The 18,400-nt window shown below is 39.6% G+C and overlaps 1 protein-coding gene across 7 annotated transcripts; it reads left to right on the top strand.

Moving 5' to 3' along the window:
• The first annotated feature begins 878 nt into the window (after window positions 1-878).
• Window positions 879-17,659, top strand: C1H2orf76 (chromosome 1 C2orf76 homolog). 7 transcript variants are annotated; one of them, XM_067473178.1, is made up of 8 exons: window positions 890-982; window positions 2,977-3,057; window positions 3,698-3,848; window positions 4,588-4,638; window positions 8,080-8,117; window positions 8,268-8,349; window positions 13,145-13,289; window positions 17,460-17,659. In XM_067473178.1, the coding sequence occupies exons 3-7, from the start codon at window positions 3,716-3,718 to the stop codon at window positions 13,219-13,221; spliced, it is 381 nt and encodes a 126-aa protein (XP_067329279.1). In that variant the 5' UTR covers window positions 890-982; window positions 2,977-3,057; window positions 3,698-3,715; the 3' UTR covers window positions 13,222-13,289; window positions 17,460-17,659. The 7 variants fall into 7 exon arrangements, with proteins under 7 accessions (XP_060631435.1, XP_060631456.1, XP_067329279.1 ...); XM_067473169.1 differs by lacking the exon at window positions 2,977-3,057 and adding an exon at window positions 14,806-14,852 and having other exon boundaries at window positions 891-1,011; XM_060775442.2 differs by lacking the exon at window positions 2,977-3,057 and adding an exon at window positions 14,806-14,867 and having other exon boundaries at window positions 891-1,011.
• Window positions 17,660-18,400: the final 741 nt, after the last annotated feature.

Here is an 18,400-nt window from a genome sequence, read left to right as displayed (position 1 = left end):
GAAATGGAAGGAAAAAGGAAGAGGGGCCGACCAAGGGCAAGATGGATGGATGGGATCCTTGAAGTGGCTGGATTGACCTTGAAGGAGCTGGGAGTGGTGACGGCTGACAGGGAGCTCTGGCGTGGGCTGGTCCATGAGGTCACGAAGAGTCGGAAGCGACTGAACGAATAAACAACAACAACATAATGACTTGACTTTATAGTAAGACCCACTAACTCAGGGGTCTTCAAACTTTTTAAACAGAGGGCCAGGTCACAGTCCCTCAAACTATTGGAGGGCCAGATTATAATTTGAAAAAAACATGAATGAATTGCTATGCACACTGCACATATCTTATTTGTAGTTCACAAAACACTTAAAAACAATACAATAATTAAAATGAAGAACAAATATAAACTTGTTAGTATTTCAATGGGAAGTGTGGGCCTGCTTTTGGCTGATGAGATAGGATTATTGTTGTTGTTGTTGTGTGCTTTCAAGTCATTTCAGACTTAGGCTGACCCTGAGTGAGGGCAGGGAAAATGACTTTGGAAGGCCGTATCCAGCCCCCGGGCCTTAGTTTGAGGACCCCTGCACTAAGTTATTTCTAAGTTAAGTTTAGTAAGTTACTTTTTTGAAAAATTGTAGTAGTTTCTGCAGACTTGGTTTAACTTTAGAGTAAATCTACATTGTAGAATTAACGCAGTTTGATGCCACTTTAATTGCCATGGCTCAATGCTTAGAGAGTCCTGGGAGTTGATGTTTTACAAGGTATTCAGCCTTCTCGAGCAAAGAGTTGAACTCGGAGTTTTCTCATTGGGTGCCTACAATAGCCAATGTTCTTGGGACAGCCAATCGAGGGGAGGGGCGGGGCAAAGCGTTAAAGGAGGCGAGGCTGTCTTTCGGAAATGAAATTGGGCGCATGCGCAGGAGATGGCATGAGTGGCTCTGCGGCGGGAAGTGCGACTCGGTTGGGCGGAGGAGGGATGTCTTCGCCGAAGCGGTAACGAGCAATGCAGGCAGAGGCTGCAGGTGCAGGGGATAAGCTTTGGTGTATTTTTGCAGCTGTGGTTTGGCCCTTGGTTTATGTCTTAAGGCTGCATCTACACTGTAGAATTATTGCAGTTTCGCAACGCTAGTGCCACCCCAAACTCCCAGGATTCCATACTATAAAGCTCGGACAGTTAAAAGACAGTGCCAAACTGCACTAAATCTAGAGTGTAGTTCAGGTATGGGCAAATTTGGGCCCTCCAGGTGTTTTGAACTGCAACTCCCACCATTCCTAATAGCCTCAGGCCCCCTCCTTTCCCCCCTCAGCCGCTTAAGCAAAAAGGAAAGGGCCTGAGGCTGTTAGGAATGGTGGGAATTGAAGTCCATAATACCTGGAGGGGCCAAATTTGCCCATACCTGGTGTAGATGCACCCAAAGCCTGGAAAAGGGCCCCTCTTTTGTCCTAGATGAGCATCCCTTCTCAGAAATGCCTGGGTTTTGGATTTGGATTTTTGAATATTTGCACCAGCATAATGAGCTATCTTGGGGATGGGATCCAAATCTGAGCATCAAATTGATATATGTTTCCTAAACAATTTATACATGCAACCTGGAGGTTATTTTATATACAATATTTTAAACAATTTGTGCATGAAAACGATTTGTGTACATTGAAGCACCGTTTGGACAATCTTGGGATTTGTGGCTTTTTGGGTTTCTGGGTAAGGGATGCTCAATTTGTACCGTATTTATGATCAATGTATTGTCAAAGGCTTTCATGGCCAAAATCATGGGTTGTTGTTGGTTTTTCGGGCTGTATGGCCATGTTCTAAAAGCATTCTCTCCTGATGTTTTGCCTGCATCTGTGACAGGCATCCTCAGAGGTTGTGAGGTTGTGTATTTATGATTGTTTCAAATGATCAACCAGTACTTCCAATGCTAGATTCTTACTTGCACGAAGTGTTCTTGGATTTACTCCTAGATTTACAAAGATAAATACTACTACACATTTTCAACAGTAGAAAGAGGACATACTTAACTAACTATATTGTTAGTTTCTTTTTCAAGTTTCACATACTGTTTGATAGGTGTACTAGCTAAATTTTGTCCATTCGTTAGTGTTCAGTGTTTCAAATCAGAGAGCAAATAATTACTTCTACATCACTAAGCTCTGTATCTCCTAGGGAATATTAATGAGCGAGCAGTGGCACTTGGAGTAAGTGGCATTACACTCTCTATGATCTGGATAGGATTGTGCTCTTGATAACCAAATCTACTTTGGCTTTTTGTTTGACCTCTGTCAGCTGTCAAAAGGTTCGATCAACTCTTAGGGTTTTTGTTTTGTTTTATCATTCTCAAGCCTTCTCTCAAAAGCTGTCTATTAAGAGCCAGCTAATTGGTTTGATAAGTTGTTTGCCTCTCCTTTAGGCGTTTTCAACCTGTGCCCTTGGATTGAGTGCCCTTCAAATTTTATTACTATGCTAGCTTGGGTACCTGGCTATGCCCGGGTTATTTGCAAAGGGCATTGTTTGCTTTTGGATGATAGGTCATATCACTTTGATAATTTGTGATGTTATTTATTAGAAAAACATCAGTCTTTTTTTTAATGAATGCTCCAATTAGAAAATGCATAAGGATGTGAGTGAACTATAATTCCCAAAATTGTGGGTCAGTCACTCCCAAACCCTGCCAGTATTCACAGTTGGCCATGTTGGGTCTGGATGCCGGTGAACTACAACTCCCATATACCAAGGTTAATCACCACCAAACTCCACCTGTATTCAGAGTTAGCCATGTTGTGTCTGTGTGCCAAATTTGGTCCAGCTCCGTTGTTGGCTGGACTAAACTCTGGATGCAGGTGAAATTGGGAACGATTGACAATCCATTGGATCACGATTTTAGTAAGGAGATGTTGAAGATTATATTTTTATGTCTTTGTTTGGTTTTTATACTATATGTTAATGTTTTAATTGTATTTATTATCTGTTTTTAACTTGCTCTTTATAGTTGTGGGGAGGCATCGAATTGTTGCCAATTGTGAACCGCCCTGAGTCACCTTTGGGCTGAGAAAGGCCGTATATAAATGCGGTAAATAATAATAATAAACTAAATTGTGTGCTTTTACCAATAATAGGTTTTTCTGGTTCTATAATGTTGAGGAATTGTTAAGTTTACATTTGCCAGAAAACAATGACAAGATCCCAGCAAGCTGCATCCCAGTGAGCTGCTACTAATAAAATAAAAGTGAAAAGATGTGGTCATCAAAAGAACTTGGATTAACTTTATTTATTTATTTATTTACTATACTTGTATACCGCCTTTCTCATCCTATCGGCAACTCAAGGCAGTTTACAACAAGTCAGTACACATAATAACAAAATACAGATTAAGCATTAAAACAATATAAAACCACAGTAGAAACAATAAAACCAAACATCATTATCGTCAGTGTCTCCTAGTTTAAACAGGGGGTAGCTTCTTTGAATTCATGCAACACTTCATAGTCTTCTGATCTGTAATCTGATTTCAATATAATCTGTACTGCACCTCTTTGTGTTTTTAAATGAGATTTCTATTTCCTTCCCAAATAATTACATTTTCAGTGCTGTAATACATATTACATGTATTTTACATGCACATACAAACAGACATGTGTACAAATAGTATTGTGCGTTCTTAACATAGATATGTATGTTTGCATGTCTCAAAAGAAATATTTGCTTTCCAGGTAATTTGTGGCTGACTCATGTCATCAGGAGACGTGACTTTGACTGTTCGACTAGTCCGTTCATTTGAGCACCGTAATTTCAAACCTGTTGTCTATCATGGTGTTAATCTGGACCAGACTGTAAAAGAGTTTATTCAGTTTGTGAAGAATGGTAAGAAGCTGTTGTCAAGAAGCTTCTACATATTTATATACAGTATTTTGGGAAGAAATGCAGTATTTGCCAAAATAACTGGCTGTCTGCTGCCCATTAATGTTCACAAGTATTGAGCAAAATAGACCAGTGCTCTGGCTTACAATATTCTTCTCTGCCACAATTTGAATAGACAAAGCTCCCAAGAATCCTAAAGCTTCTAGGATCTCCCCCAACCAGGATGATTGTGTTGTCTGGTTCTAGGATGCTAGTGTATGAGGAGGTGCCGTGTATGTAATTCTAACTTTAAACCTCCTCCAATCTGGTGCCCTCCAGATATTTTGGAGTGTGACTTTTAATAGCCTTAGTTAAAATGGCTGCTGGTGTGGAATTGTGGGGTTAGAGTTTCAGGCAGCTGGAAACATCATATATGGAAAAATGGCTGTAATTTCTAACACAGGTTGGAATTTTGCAGCCTTCTACATTGAATTGCAACTCCCAGCATTACTCTGGCCTGCTATCTGGAGTTGAAACAAGTTTAAGTTCAGCATTTGTAGGTTGCTCACAGTTCTCTCTCCTGCCTTAACATCTGCATCATGTGGGCTGGAGTCTCTGTACACTTGAGAGGAAATGCCATTGAAGAAATATTGGACAGCATTGCAGTGTTGATTCTAAAAGGACAGTTTGTGTAGTTCTTTTGTAAAAAATAAGTAAAAACTGTTCCATGTGTCTTCAACTTTTTCTCTCTCCCCCTCCCCAGATGTGGCACTAAGGACTACACTTCCACCTCCTTTTAAAAAGTACAAATATGGTATGTGTCTATCCTTATTTTTCAATTAAATCACATCATCACATGTTGTTGCTATGTATATTTATATCCCATTTTTTTAAATTTAGGACTCAAGGCAGCTCTTAAAAATAGGTATAGTTAAAAGTTTTTTTTTTCAGAATTCACAGCTATCACTCCATTGAATGGCAGCAAGTTTCATCTGTGTTGTATGAAGATACATATCATTTGATCTCCAGAAGGGTAGCTATGTTAACTCCTTAAATCAAAGCTCACCAGGTGTTGTTTGATGCCTTCAAGATTTAAGGATAGAGTTATGGCATAAGCGTTTGTGGACCAGATACCATCTTTATTAGATGACTCTGGGTTTTAATATAATGAGAAATTGAGAGTTTCTCTAGCTGTTTTCTGTACTCTGTGTATAACTTTACATCATGACCCACCTCAGTTGTTTCCCCCCGATGATAATGATAATAATAACCTCCCCAAGGGGATTCAGAGCAGATTACAGAATACATACATGGCAAACATTTAATGCCATTATACAATACATGTATGGCAAACATTCAGTGCTGTTATACAATTTACAAAGTACTTAGACAGAGGCAAGATTTTCCTCTTTTTCATTTCTGGCATCTGGAGGCTGTGTTCGACTCGGCCATGAGGAGGTGCTGTTGTTCCATTTTCCATGCCGAGGAGCCTGTTGTCCATGGACGCCTTCTTGATTGAATTGCTGGCACAGCTTCTTCAGGGGCGCTTTTTACCTCCCTACCTATTTATCTACTCACATTGCTGTTTTCGAAATGCTAGGTAAACAGAAGCTAGGGCTGACAGCAGGAGCTCAACCCGACCCATAGCTTTCAACTGCCAATCTTCTGGTCGGCAAGCTTTTCTGTAGTTGGCAGATTAACCTGCAATTCTAACCACGGCCCATGCAACATTGTCACTTTCACAAAATATGTCGCAGCCTATGTTTTGGCTCAGTGAAAGCTATCACTAGGAGTCTGGGGGAACTATACCAGCAACTGTAAGAGTTGGAGCTATTTTTTTGGAAGCTAAAATCCAATAAAATTTATTTCATTTGAATAGCAGTAAGATTTGACTTTCTTATTTCTTCAGGCTTTCTTTTAAATTACTTCCTGTTTTCACTCCTGCTCCTTTTCCTATTTACCTTTTTGGTTTAAGATTTGCTTTCTCTTAATCTGATGAATGTTTTCGCCTGAGTATTGCAATATGTAGAAATGGATTCTTGATAAGATGCCCTATTTGACTTAGTCAGGGGGTTCCTGTTTCTCTAAATTGACAACTGGAGCCATTTAACCTGAGCTAATGCTGTGATATTTGTATATTACTTTAGGCTATCTTAAAAAGAAAGCCCATGTTATGAAGTAGGGATATATTGAAGGGTTGTAGATGCTTTGGATATGTTTGCATTTGGGATGGGAAGAAATCTGGCATTCTACTGTGGGTAGAACTTTATCTCATGGAGGTATTAAAGAGCTGGACATTTTGGAATTTGCATCAGTATTATTCTGTACATTATTCATTCCAGTGTTAATTGGCAGAGTTGTCTTTTGGGTATTAATTTTTTATCATCTTGCTGAAGTGCCTTTTAAACTTGGCTCGCATGTTGAAGTGCTGCTCGTGACCCACAATCCTTTGAAATCACAATTTCCTTCGTGCATCTGCATTTCAATATCCAACAACTAATTGTGAGGTTAAAAAGGGTAGCCAAGTAGGAGCTGGAAGCATGGAATGAGAGGCTTATGTGTTGAAAGAATTTACATAGTAAATAAGTAGTGGGTAAAAATGAGGCTGGAGGTAAATAGGAAAGATCTTGGATATGAATCCAATAAATAATGTAAGACTTAAATCAAAGAAAAAGTTTTAGTTAACCCCCCCCCCCCCCCGCAAATTAATGAATTAAGATAGCCCAGTTATTATGGCAATAATGGACAGATGAGATATTTGAAGTGAAGAACACTTATGTCAAGCTAAGTTTTTGTTAATGTTTTATGATATAATTTCTGGGCAAAATCCAACAGTGGCCCAAACAACAGAGTCCAGCAGAATGGAACATAATGGTTTTGGGAATAAGTGGTTATTTTGTCCTCCTTTGCTAGTGTATATGTAAGGTCAGATTGATACAATGTTTGTGTGTTGGTTTATCAGTATATAATGTAGCACAGCTGACTAATCACCAACAGCAATAGATCATATCAATTGAAAGGTTGACAGTTTGAAGCCCGGGTCGGGATGAGCACCCGACCTTTACCCATCTCACTGTCCATCTGTGAGCGATGAGTAGAGAAATTGGGCACCACTTACGCAGGGAGGTATTTTACCGCACCATAAAAAGGAAATACCAGAAAAATGCCGGCGATCAAAAGAAGGAGGAAGTCTGTGATCAAGGTCTCTTCACAGTAGAGGGTGGAATGACAGCACCCCCCTGTGGCCAGAATCGATCACAACCTCCAGGAAGCCAAAGCTGGGAAAAATGTCAACATAATACCTCTATCTGTTGTCTATCCTGTGTGTTTAATGGCATTGAATGTTTGCTGTGAATGTGTACTGTGATCCGCCCTGAGTCCCCTTTGAGGTGAGAAGGACAGAATATAAAATAATCTTGTTTCCCTCTAAAACTGGATCTGGGTGGAATCCTTTAGACTAAAGATGATTTTAGATGGTCCAGAAAGTTGTAAGAAAGAAGGAGCTGAAAATTAATGCTGGATTTCATCCTATGTGAGAGAATCATGGAATGCCATAGTAATGATGCTGAAATAGGACCCTGGCTTTTGTTGGGTCAGTCATTCTGGCATATTAAGAATGAGAATTTATCTATTTTTGAAGAAAATATTATAGAAATTGAAAGTTTCAAATGATTATAATCAGGATTCTATTGTTCGCTGTCAGGGGAAGCTCTTTCAAAAAGAAAGCATTAGCCTTTGGGGATATTATAACTTTTATTCACCCTGAAACATGAAGAAACACTAGATTAGTTAGGACGATTGTCAAAGAAAGTTGCTGATGAGCCTAGAATACACACAGTTTCTATCGTCCATTCCCTTCCAACATTTCATATGCTCGGTGTTGATTATTTTTCTTGTACTTTTGGGATAGTTTTTTTGAAAATACTTGTATGTTGATGACTCCTCAGTATTCTGAATTTTTTGAAAATTAGTATTAAGTAGCACTTCGTTTTACACTTATTTAATATCCATTAAATTCAATGGCACTTCTCTTTGTAATAAATATAGAATTTTCCTGTTAATGATCGAAGTGATGTTCCTTGGAGAGGATTGGGACTCCCTACCTCAAAACTGTGGTGTCTGTTTGCTTCTCCCTGTGTGAAGAAAGTAGTGGAAAGAGATAATAACAGAGTATTGTATATACATGCAGAACAGTGTGTGTACTAGAAAAAGACCAAAATCAAAACAAACTTCAAAATAAATTATCTCTTTTCAGACACAATGAAGATCATTCATCAGGCACATGGCTCTAAGGTATATTTTGTGATTGCTTGCTTTCCCTTTAATGTTTGCAAATATAATGTAATGGTGTTGAATGCTTTCTCCTAGGATGTAATACGACAGTCCTTAACTGGGAATCCTATATTTGTCTTGATTATCTTCCCCTACCTCTTGACTTTCTAGACCAATGAACTCGTCGTCAGTTTAGAAGATGATGACAAACTGATGTTGGCAGAGGACAGCACCCTGAAAGCAGCGGGAGTAGGTGGGTGGTGCACTGGGATTGACTGAAGTCTCAGCTCATTGTGCTTGTCATTATCCAGAGAGCAGTTGATTCTGTTTGGATAGCCTGCCGAAAAGCAAATGCTGTCCCTCAAAGACTGCATGCAACATGGTAATTATTCAGGAAGGTGTGGGGTTCCATGTACATTCAAATCATGGGGCTTGAGGGCAATATGCATCTCCCTTCAGAATTTTAATAGAGGCATTTTTGAATGAAGAAAATACATGCTTAGAATTCTGTCAGGTTAATTTTAAATGATTGACAGCTTGCTTATTAATACCATGTCTGCTTAGTCTTTTGGTAACATTTAAACAGATGTTTTGGCTGTAAATTTAAGCAATGGAACTAGTGAGAAGTAATGAGATGATTGTGTGATTAATATTGTGCAGTGCAAGGCTGGAGAGTTGCCTAGATTAGGGCTTCTTGAACTTTTTCGACCAGCTATCCCTTTCCAGCTGAGTAATATAGTAATGTTTACATGACCCCAGATTTGTGTGTTTGTGTGTGTCAGGAGAGATTTAAGAAACTACAAGTTGCTTCTGGTGTAGGAGCCCCCGGTGGTGCAATAGGTTAAACCCTTTGCCGGCAGGACTGCTGACCGAAAGGCTGGCAGTTTGAATCCGGGGAGTGGGGTGAGCTCCTGTCTTATCAGTTTCAGCTTCTCATGCAGAGACATAAGAGAAGCCTCCCACAGAATGGTAAAATATCCGGGCATCCCCTGGGCAATGTTCTTGCAGACGACCAATTCTCTCACACCAGAAGCGATGACCCCAGATATAAAAGGTATATAAAATATGTACGAAAATCAAACATTTACTGATAATAAACCAGCATTTGCAAGGCTTGCTAAACAGGCTGATTTTCCTTTTTGCGGAATACAGCTGAAGTATCTTCTGCAGCGTCCACTGTAAATACTGTATATTGTTGCTAACAGATTTGTGTAAATGGGTTGTATTTGGAAACCTTTTACTGTTGCCAAATTTTTGTGACTCCAACACTGAGATAAGGAGACCCCATTTGGTATCAGGACCCACAGTTTAAGAAGCAGTGGTCAAGATCACTTTGGGGAAGACATGTGGAAGAGGACATGGTTCATATCTGCTTACTTCAATCAGGAGGCACTACCTGCCAGAAAACTGAGTTGTGTGGCTAACCAACTGTCACTTTGGGTTCAGTGAAAGCCACTGAATGCTTACATAGCAGGCTTTGAGACCCTGAGAGCTCTTGCTTTTAAAGACTAGATTTGTAATTATTCCTGGATCTTTTTCACGCTATTTAAAATGTTAACACATTTTGAGTTAGGCAAAGTCTTCAAGTCATTCTGGAGGTAGAGGCTAAAATTAGGAGATGCTGGTCAAGTTGAGGTTTTCCAAATATAAACATGTTTAAATGTATACAATCTTACCTTATTTTTAAAATGCACCCCTTTCCCCTTAAAAAAAAACATCGAAAATTTATAGTAAAAATACTTGAGATCATCATCAATTTTTCAGGAAATAACTTTAAAGCTAAAGGTTTCCCCTGACATTAAATCTAGTTATGTCTGACTCTGGGAGGTGGTGCTCATCTCCATTGCTAAGCCAAAGAGCTGGCATTGTTTGTAGACGCCTCCAAGGTCATGTGGCTAGCATGACTGCATGGAATGCCGTTATCTTCCCACAGAAGCGGTACTTATTGTTCTACTCACAGAAGCTGGGGCTAACAGTGGGAACTCACCCCGTTCCCCAGATTCCAGCCGCCAACCTTTCGGTCAGCAAGTTCAGCAGCTCGGCAGTTTAACCCACTGTGCCACCATGGGGCCCCTGGGAATAACTTAAGCTGATTAATTTTTCATGATTTTACCCAGTGTTGCTGATAATTTGCGATACCCTCACAACTTTCACCCTGGATCCAATGTGGAATGGTTTCAATGTTGGACTAAGACTCTGGGAGATGAGGATTCAGATTCCCACTCAGCCTCCTCTAAATAAGTTTTGCCCAGAAAACCCTAGAAGAGTGTCACCATAATTTTGAATAGACTTGAACATACACAACATTATATGCTATATCAGATATATAGTGGCTCGCATATTTTGTAAAAGCCTTTCACTGAATCAGTAAATATGATTGTTTAATTACCCAAGGCAGGTTTACAGACAGAAAGGGTTTATAATTTTTCTCTGTTTTCTCCCTTAATACTTGCTCCTTTCTCATCCATTACCCTGTAAACTCTTACGTGGCAATGGCAACTTTTCCTTAGAAATGTGTACAAGATAATTGCTTCATAACCAACACTTTATAGGCTCATGCAAACAATTGTCTTTCACAATATTAATCACTTGAATCATATAGCAGGTCACTTTGGTGATTGACTTGTTGATACTGAGAAAAAAATAACACTTAGGGAAAAGAGGACAAAATATGACCTTGACTAAATGTTTGGTGGAATAAGGCTTTTTTGTTTTTGTTTTTATAATGTTACTTCCTGAAGTGATAGACTTTGTATTCCTGAACTTCAGACTTCCAGATGGAAAGGTTCTATATCTATGCAGCAGTCCTTCAGTATTGAAGGTCTTCAGACAATTAAATTGACAATCTCAATGGGATTTAATGACATTTAATGGCCTGGTTCTGTTCAACATCTTTATTAATTACTAAGATTAAGGGTTAGATGGAAAGATCATTAAGTTTGCAGATGACACAGAGTGGGGGATGCCTGGCTCGACAGTAGTACGTGTGAAAAAGATCTTGGAGTCCTTGTGGATAACAAGTTAAACATGAGCTAACAATGTCATGTGATTTTGTCCTGCATAAATAGGAGTCTAGCATGTAGATCCAGGGAAGTCATTCTACCTCTCTATTCTGCCTTGGTCAGACCACATATGGAATACTGTGTCCACTTCTGGGCACAGCAGTTGAAGGGGATGTTGACAAGCTGGAATGTGTTCCAGAGGAGGATGACCAAAATAATCAAGGGTCTGGAGAACAAGCCCTATGAGGAGTGGCTTAAAGAGCTGGGCATGTTTAGCCTGCAGAAGAGAAGTCTGAGAAGAGGCAAGATGGCCATGTATAAATATGTGTGGGGAAGTCATAGGAAGGAGTGAGTGAGCTTGTTTTCTGCTGCCCTGGAGACTAGGACGCAGAACAATGGCTTCAAACTACAGGAAAGGAGATTCCACCTCAACATTAGGAAGAACTTCCTGTGAGAGCTGTTCAGCAGTGGAACTCTCTGCCCCAGAGTGTGGTGGAGGCTCCTTCTTTGGAGGCTTTTAAGCAGAGGTTGGATGGGCATTTGTCAGGGGTGCTTTGAATGTGATTCCTGCTTCTTGGCAGGGGGTTGGACTGGATGGCCCACAAGGTCTCTTCCAACTCTATGTTTCTATGACATCTTTAAATAAACTGAGTTACATAAGGTTATCTTATTATCACTATAAGAACCATACCTTTAAAAACAATGTTAAAATCAGCCTTACGTTTTCCAAGAACATAGAAAAAAGGGGCTTTGGATCCTTCTCAGCCATCAAGTTTCTGTAATCGGTCAGTGTCTTTGCTCTTTGTCCCACTATGCCAGCTATCTTTGTTCCGTGCATTCCATGTTATCTTTATTGCAAGAGAAATCTGACAACTAAGCCTTGAGGAGATCGCGTTTAACACATGGAATCTCCTGGTCCCCTTGAAAGATAGTGGGGTTAATGTGTAAACTTGAAGCCAAGACTTGTACAATCATAGAATTGGAAGAAACCACAAGCTCCATCTAGTCCAACCCCTGGCCATGCAAGAATACACATGTGCCATTTGAACAAGGCCTAATCTTGGAAGTATTTATGAGAAAAAGCTTGGCAGCCATTATCTGATAAATGAGGCTGAAATGTATGCCTCTTTCATTTTTGTTTCAGAAGTAAGTTGCATGTTAAATAGTGATACTCATTTCTCATTGCCCTCGGTTTCTGCAGGTTTCCTAGTCAATATTCAGAGTTGTCATTTCTCCGCTCCTTTTTGCATAAGGCAGGCAGACTTCATTAACTTCTGGTTTAATTTTGAAAAGCAAGCTTAGAACTTTGTGGTACTTCAAAAGAATTCAACGTCTCCTAATTGTGATGGCTTTCCATTCGCTCTGAATGAGTAATGTTGCTGACTTATTGTTTTAGAAGAGGAAGTCCTTGACCTACTGGGGGAAAAGAATGGTGACTGCTCTGAACCTTTGTGGGTCCTTTAGCTCTGCCATCTCCCTGGTGAATAATTAGAGGCATTTGAAGGTATTGCTGGAGAAGCCAATTTGTGTCTTTCACTTTGCATATTGTTGAAGCCTCATGAATTAATCATCAGCAGGGCAAAAAATTAGCTTCTTCAGAAGCACGTTTTGATGGGTCATAAGGGAGAATGTAAAGTGATCGGTAAAATATTCTACTGATCCTCTAAGTATTAAATTATTATGGCTACAGGTTAATTGGGGGGGGGGGGGGGAGAGGATCCTCCTCCCTTCCTTAAACTGAAAGAGAGCTTCAAAATGAAGGCTTTGTTGTTTCCTTGTATTACGAAGCGATGAGCTGATTCTTTTAAGAATGAGAAAAGCCATCTAAACGATTTTGCAGTCTTTGGCTTATTTTAAGTTATTTTAAGCAGTAATAATGCCGTTCAGTGTGTGGTACTAAATGTAGTTCAGCTATTTGGATGTGAAGTAATAACAAACAAGCTGGAAAATGGCAATATCCTCTTTGATCCTAAATCATGTTAACATAATATGTGACTTGGCAATCACTTTCCCTCACTAAACATATTAAAATACCTTATCTTTCAGCAAATGAAACAGAGCTAGCATTTTTCTGCATGGATGATTATAGAAAATATAAAGCAAATCCTATTGCAACCTGGTGAAGACTTTGAAACTCGGAAGAAATACATTTAAAATCTGTATTGTTTTGAAAGGTCTTAAAATTGTTAAGGTGAGTATCTTAGTATTATGAATTACAGGAAACCAAAATGTATTATTTTCTTCATTTTTTAAAAAAATGTACAGGATATGACCTATCACTGTGTTATCTCTGTAAAAAGTTTTTCGATGTGACTTATGAATAGAGATAGTAATTTATCATCAGCTCTCATATTTGCTGGAGTTAGGGACCTGATATGCCTGTGAAAGTAAAAAAAAACACAAATACAGAAATTGCTATAAAGATTTCTAGAGAACATTTAATCAAATTTGTGAATAATTAAATCTGCAGAAGTCAAACCCACCAAAGTAGAAGACTGTCTATACTTTCTTGGTTATTGCAGTATTCAAAGATAATTGTACTTTAATTCTAAAATAAAAATCTGTATTTATTAAACTTTTTGCAAGACCTGAGAGTGACTGTCCCGTGCAGTTCTCGGATTGTGGGAAGGAAACACCGCTTTCTTCTACTATTGGGATACTCCTCACCCTTTCCTTTGCAAGTTATTCCCTGGATGATGAGCTTGCCTTTTCCAGAAGGAAAGTTATGTCTTTGTGCAGCCTGGCTTACCTTGGCTCAAGGTTGCCTGTGCTTCCTCTGTGGGTATTTCTTCTTTTCTCTCCTGCTTAATCTCCTGTCTTTGTGGGTGTCGTGTGCCAGGGCTCTTACCCAATAATGAGGGCAGAGTTTAACTGAACAAGCCCAGCATATGTCAAAACCAGTTTACTTAAACAAAGAACTTCAATACCCAAGTCTTTTCAAGGACTGACTACAGAACAGAAATACAGTGTACAGCTGAGGTAATACAAAACAAAGCCCCACATTCCAAAGACATAGTCTGTAATCAGGGCCCCAAAATTAAATCGGTAAGCAAGGTAAAACTGAAGTTTTACATCCAAAGGTATTCAGGTATAAAGCGAGGTTTCAGTATTCAGCAGAGTTCGAGAACAGGGTCATAAGAACAACCTGTGGATATAGTTTGGGAAAGTTACTGTTCCCAAAGAGCATTCTCTTGCACCTCTCTTTATGCAGAGAATCTCAGCTGATGCTCATAGCTGCCGACCTTCACCACTAATCTCTGTGGAACATACTTGGAAGGGAAGGTCATCTTGATCTCTTCCAAATAGGAAACAGATTAACCCTTTCTAAGCAGTCAGCAGTAGCTGAACCAAACCCACCAAACTGCTGGTCATGACAGTGGTAGAAGGAGCAGTAGCTGGCTACTCCCACTATCTTGGATTTTGCTTGTCCAAGATGAGCTGGGCCATATGTAATATCAATCATCACCTCTTATGTCCTGGTTGGCATACCAGAACCACAATATCTCGGGAATTGTGGTTCTGGGGCTGCAGATCACTTAACACGGAACGGGAGTGGTGGAAGAGCTTGCCCTAGCCGGTCCCCAGATACCACTGACCATACTGTTCCTGCCAAATATTTTCAAGCCATTGCATCTCTTTCACTGCTTCAGAGGTCTTTAGAGAGGCAATGTTTTCCTTCTCCTGATTTTTCCTTTCTTCCTTTTTAGGGAGGGGATAGTTGTCTATTCTGATGAAGCCAGAAGTAGATATATGTGTATGTGTCCAGGAGGTAAATGCTGTTTTCCCTAAAATGGTATTTGCAAATTTTGCAAATACCATTTCACACGAGAATATATAGTGTTTCTCACAAAATAATAGGTATCTGTTCAGCCCCAATGCTTTCTAATTTAAAGGCAGTTTCTCTTTTTTTTAAAGAGGACGGAGGACACAGCTCTGATTCACATGATTTTCAAGATCTGATTTCACTTTTTTCCTTTTTGACTATCATTGGCCAATATTTAATTGTCTCTCTTTGAAGGCTATGGCAGTTGTTTCCTTCTGTTCCTATATTTCCACAGTGCCTAGCTCCACATGGCAATGTAAAAAAAAAAAGTTCAAAATAAAGCATGTCTTTGATGGAAAATTTAATGCTGCTGTTGTTTTTGATTCCACATTGCAATGACAGCCTAGCAGGGCACTTCATCCACTCACCCAAACAGTGGGCCCTCTTGTAATCCTTGAAATGATGCTTTTATATCATGACTTAAGTGTTCTTTTACTGTGTGTTTTCGATTACTCTTTATCAATTAAGTGTTGCATTTCCATAAACACTTAGTTTTATTTTCTGCCACTGAAGCTGCTCTGGCCTCTGTAATCTGAGTGTTCTGTTTTACCTAAAGTTATACATACAAAGAAAGGATACACACTAAAACACACTAATATAAGCAATATTCTTTGAGAAGAAAGAGCAAGTAGGATGGGAATTATAAAATTTAAATTGGATTAGAAGGGAAGGCCATGGAACAACAAATACCCTACATGGACCTTTCCTAGTTTCTGACTTTATGTTATAATATTAAAGTTAACTGCATTTTCTGGTTGGCCATTTTAAATATTATTTGAAAAATATTCCTCATTATTTAAATGGAAGCATGGTTATTTAGGATGTATTTGCTCTGAAATGACTGCACAGAATTTCAGGTGCAAATATCACTTATATCTTCAGGTTAAAATGCAACACTTGTCATCCCTCACCTTTGGTTAGGCTGGCTAGGGTGGCCGCTGTTGCCATCCAACATCTGGAGGCAGTTTGCTCAACATCCCTGCTGTGTGCCAAGTCTAGGACACACATTCCCCTAGGCTGGAATCCTAGAGTTGGAAGAGAGCCTAAGGATTATCCAGTCCAGCCCTTTCTGCCATGCAGGAACACAGAATCAAAGCTCTCCTGGCAGATGGCAATCCAGTCTCTGCTTAAAAACCTCCAAAGAAGGGGACTCCACAACATTCCCAGGCTAGATCCAAAGGAATGGCTCAAGGGTTTTGGAAAATGTACAGTTGTTTGTTTTTAATCTGGAGTCCCAGGTATCAAAAGAATATATGATTTGATATGGTTTTTGCACCATATATTTAGTCATATAGAGGTAAGCTGCTTGGAAGCTTTAAACAGTCCAACGAGAGGCAGCCAAGTTAATAACTGGGGCGGCATATAGGGAGCATACAACTCCCATGGTATGCCAGCTTCACTGGCTGCCAGTTTGCTACTGGGCACAATTCAAAGTGCTGGCTTTGACCTATAAAGCCCTAAACGGCTCCGGCCCAAATTACCTGTCCGAACGCATCTCCCCCTATGAACCATCGTGGAGATTAAAATCTGGGAAGGCCCTGCTTTCTGTCCCCCCATTGGCACAGGCACGATGGGTGGGGCCGAGAGACAGGGCCTTCTCAGTGATTGCTCCCCGGCTATGGAGCTCCCTCCTGGTGAGATCAGGTCGACCCCCTCTCTCCTGTCCTTTAGAAGGATGGTAAAAACTTGTATGTGGGACCAGGCTTTTGGGACAGGGCAATAAAGCAGCAATAGGAAAGATTACCAGGCCAATTAGATTTGACGTGGATGACTAGGACGGTTTTAAATGGTGTATTTTAATATTTTGATAAATGTTTTTAATGTTTATGTATGTATATAAGAATTTGTGTCCCGGCACAAATTCGGGGTGAGAAGGGCAGAATATAAATGTTTTAAATGAATGAATAAATAAATAACATGATTAATGTTCTTAATTTATAATATATGTTATTGTCTAGAAATTATGTTTTGGTTTTCACATGTATGTACTGCATTGAATTTTGCCACTATTATGTTGGAAACCGCTTTGAGTCTCCTTAGGGGTGAGAAAAGTGATATGTAGGATTTAGTCTCCAGATGCAATTGCAGTTCCCCTTTTCTCACCATTGGTTATACAAGTTTAGAACTGCTGTGATATATGATCTCCACTCCTGTTGTAGGCAAGACATAGTTTGTCTTGTTTGTTTTGTGAGGGTTTTTTTTGGGGGGGGGGGTGCTGCGTTTTGGCTCTAAGGGCGAATGTTTCTAACTCCTGGAGTAAATGCAGAAGAACAGTTTCGATATAGGTAAAATTGTCAGGATACCTGAAAATAGCAAGAATACAGTAATTTTTTAAAGCTAGTGTGAATAGAGACCTATGATGGTGTGAGAACATTATCCTATTCAATCTAAGGAAATTTCCTTTAATCTAGTTTTTGGTGAACTTGAGAAGAGCATGGACATGGGAGAAGTTGATTTTTTTTCATTTGACACAAATGAAAATAGTTCTCTCCTTATTGACAATAATCATTCTGCTTTTTGTTTCCTCCCCTTATGCAGGTGATGGCAGTTCCAAAACCTGTAACCCGTTCTTTGTTTTTTCCTTGAAATGAAGAACTTTCCAATTCTGAGGACATCACCCATGACCCTGAGATGTGGAAGCCCTTGAGGGAGGTTTCCAAACTTTCTTCAGTTTTTATTTTTTAGTTGTTTTGTTTGTTCCCCATTGTAATCAATAAATATTATTAATTCAGACGTTACCTTCTTTCTTTTTCTTGTCTAGATAAATGGTCTGATGAGTAGAACCAGGCCTCAAAGTTTAGACAATATCCATTTCTTCTCTTTCTGCCCTCACTGGTATTTGTTACCTTCCAGGATGAAGAGAAAGGAAGAAAATATTCCTGGATCTACCGTTCACACACTTCACCATTTTCAATTCCTCCTGCCCCCAGACACTTAGATGGATCTGGGCTTAAGCAACAGACTCTAAATTTGCACAGTGTCTGCTTAAGCCCAGATCCATCACAGTGTCTCTTCCTCTCTATATCACTCATGGCTTTGGAAGGAATGGAGGCCTCAGGCTTCTGTCCCCACAAATAATGTTTGGAAGAAGTGTTTTCCAGCAACTTGTGTGGGCTGAGCTGTTCTAAAACACTGTTTTCTGCAAGGGTAAATAGATGTTGTGCTCAAATTCCCTTTCCTTCTGTTGAGACTCCCAACATGTGTATGCTTTCAACGCATTGCAACCCCATGATTTTCATAGGATTTTCTTAGGGAAAGAATATACAAGACATATTTTTTCCTGGTCCTTCCTCTGAAATAGTGTCTAACCTACTGAACCTGTAGTTCATGGTTGGCCTCCCATCCAAGGAATAAATAGCTTCCTGCTATTTCCAAGATCAAATGGGATTAGATGCCCTTGGGGTATTTAGGCCCTAATTTATGAAAACACTTTAAATTTGGTGCTTGTCACCTCAGAGTAATTCTATATATAGCAAGAT

This window comes from Anolis sagrei, chromosome 1 (genome assembly GCF_037176765.1).
Source record: "Anolis sagrei isolate rAnoSag1 chromosome 1, rAnoSag1.mat, whole genome shotgun sequence".
NCBI classification, from domain to species: domain Eukaryota; kingdom Metazoa; phylum Chordata; class Lepidosauria; order Squamata; family Dactyloidae; genus Anolis; species Anolis sagrei.
This window is presented reverse-complemented; position numbering and strand designations above follow the sequence as displayed.

Excerpts from the sequence above, each read along its gene's own strand:
- C1H2orf76 (XM_060775452.2), top strand. The coding sequence starts at position 3,716 with ATGTCATCAGGAGACGTGACTTTGACTGTTCGACTAGTCCGTTCATTT. Across the intron at positions 4,639-8,079 it reads TTTTAAAAAGTACAAATATG|ACACAATGAAGATCATTCAT; the intron begins GTATGTGTCTAT and ends ATCTCTTTTCAG. Across the intron at positions 8,118-8,267 it reads ATCAGGCACATGGCTCTAAG|ACCAATGAACTCGTCGTCAG; the intron begins GTATATTTTGTG and ends TTGACTTTCTAG.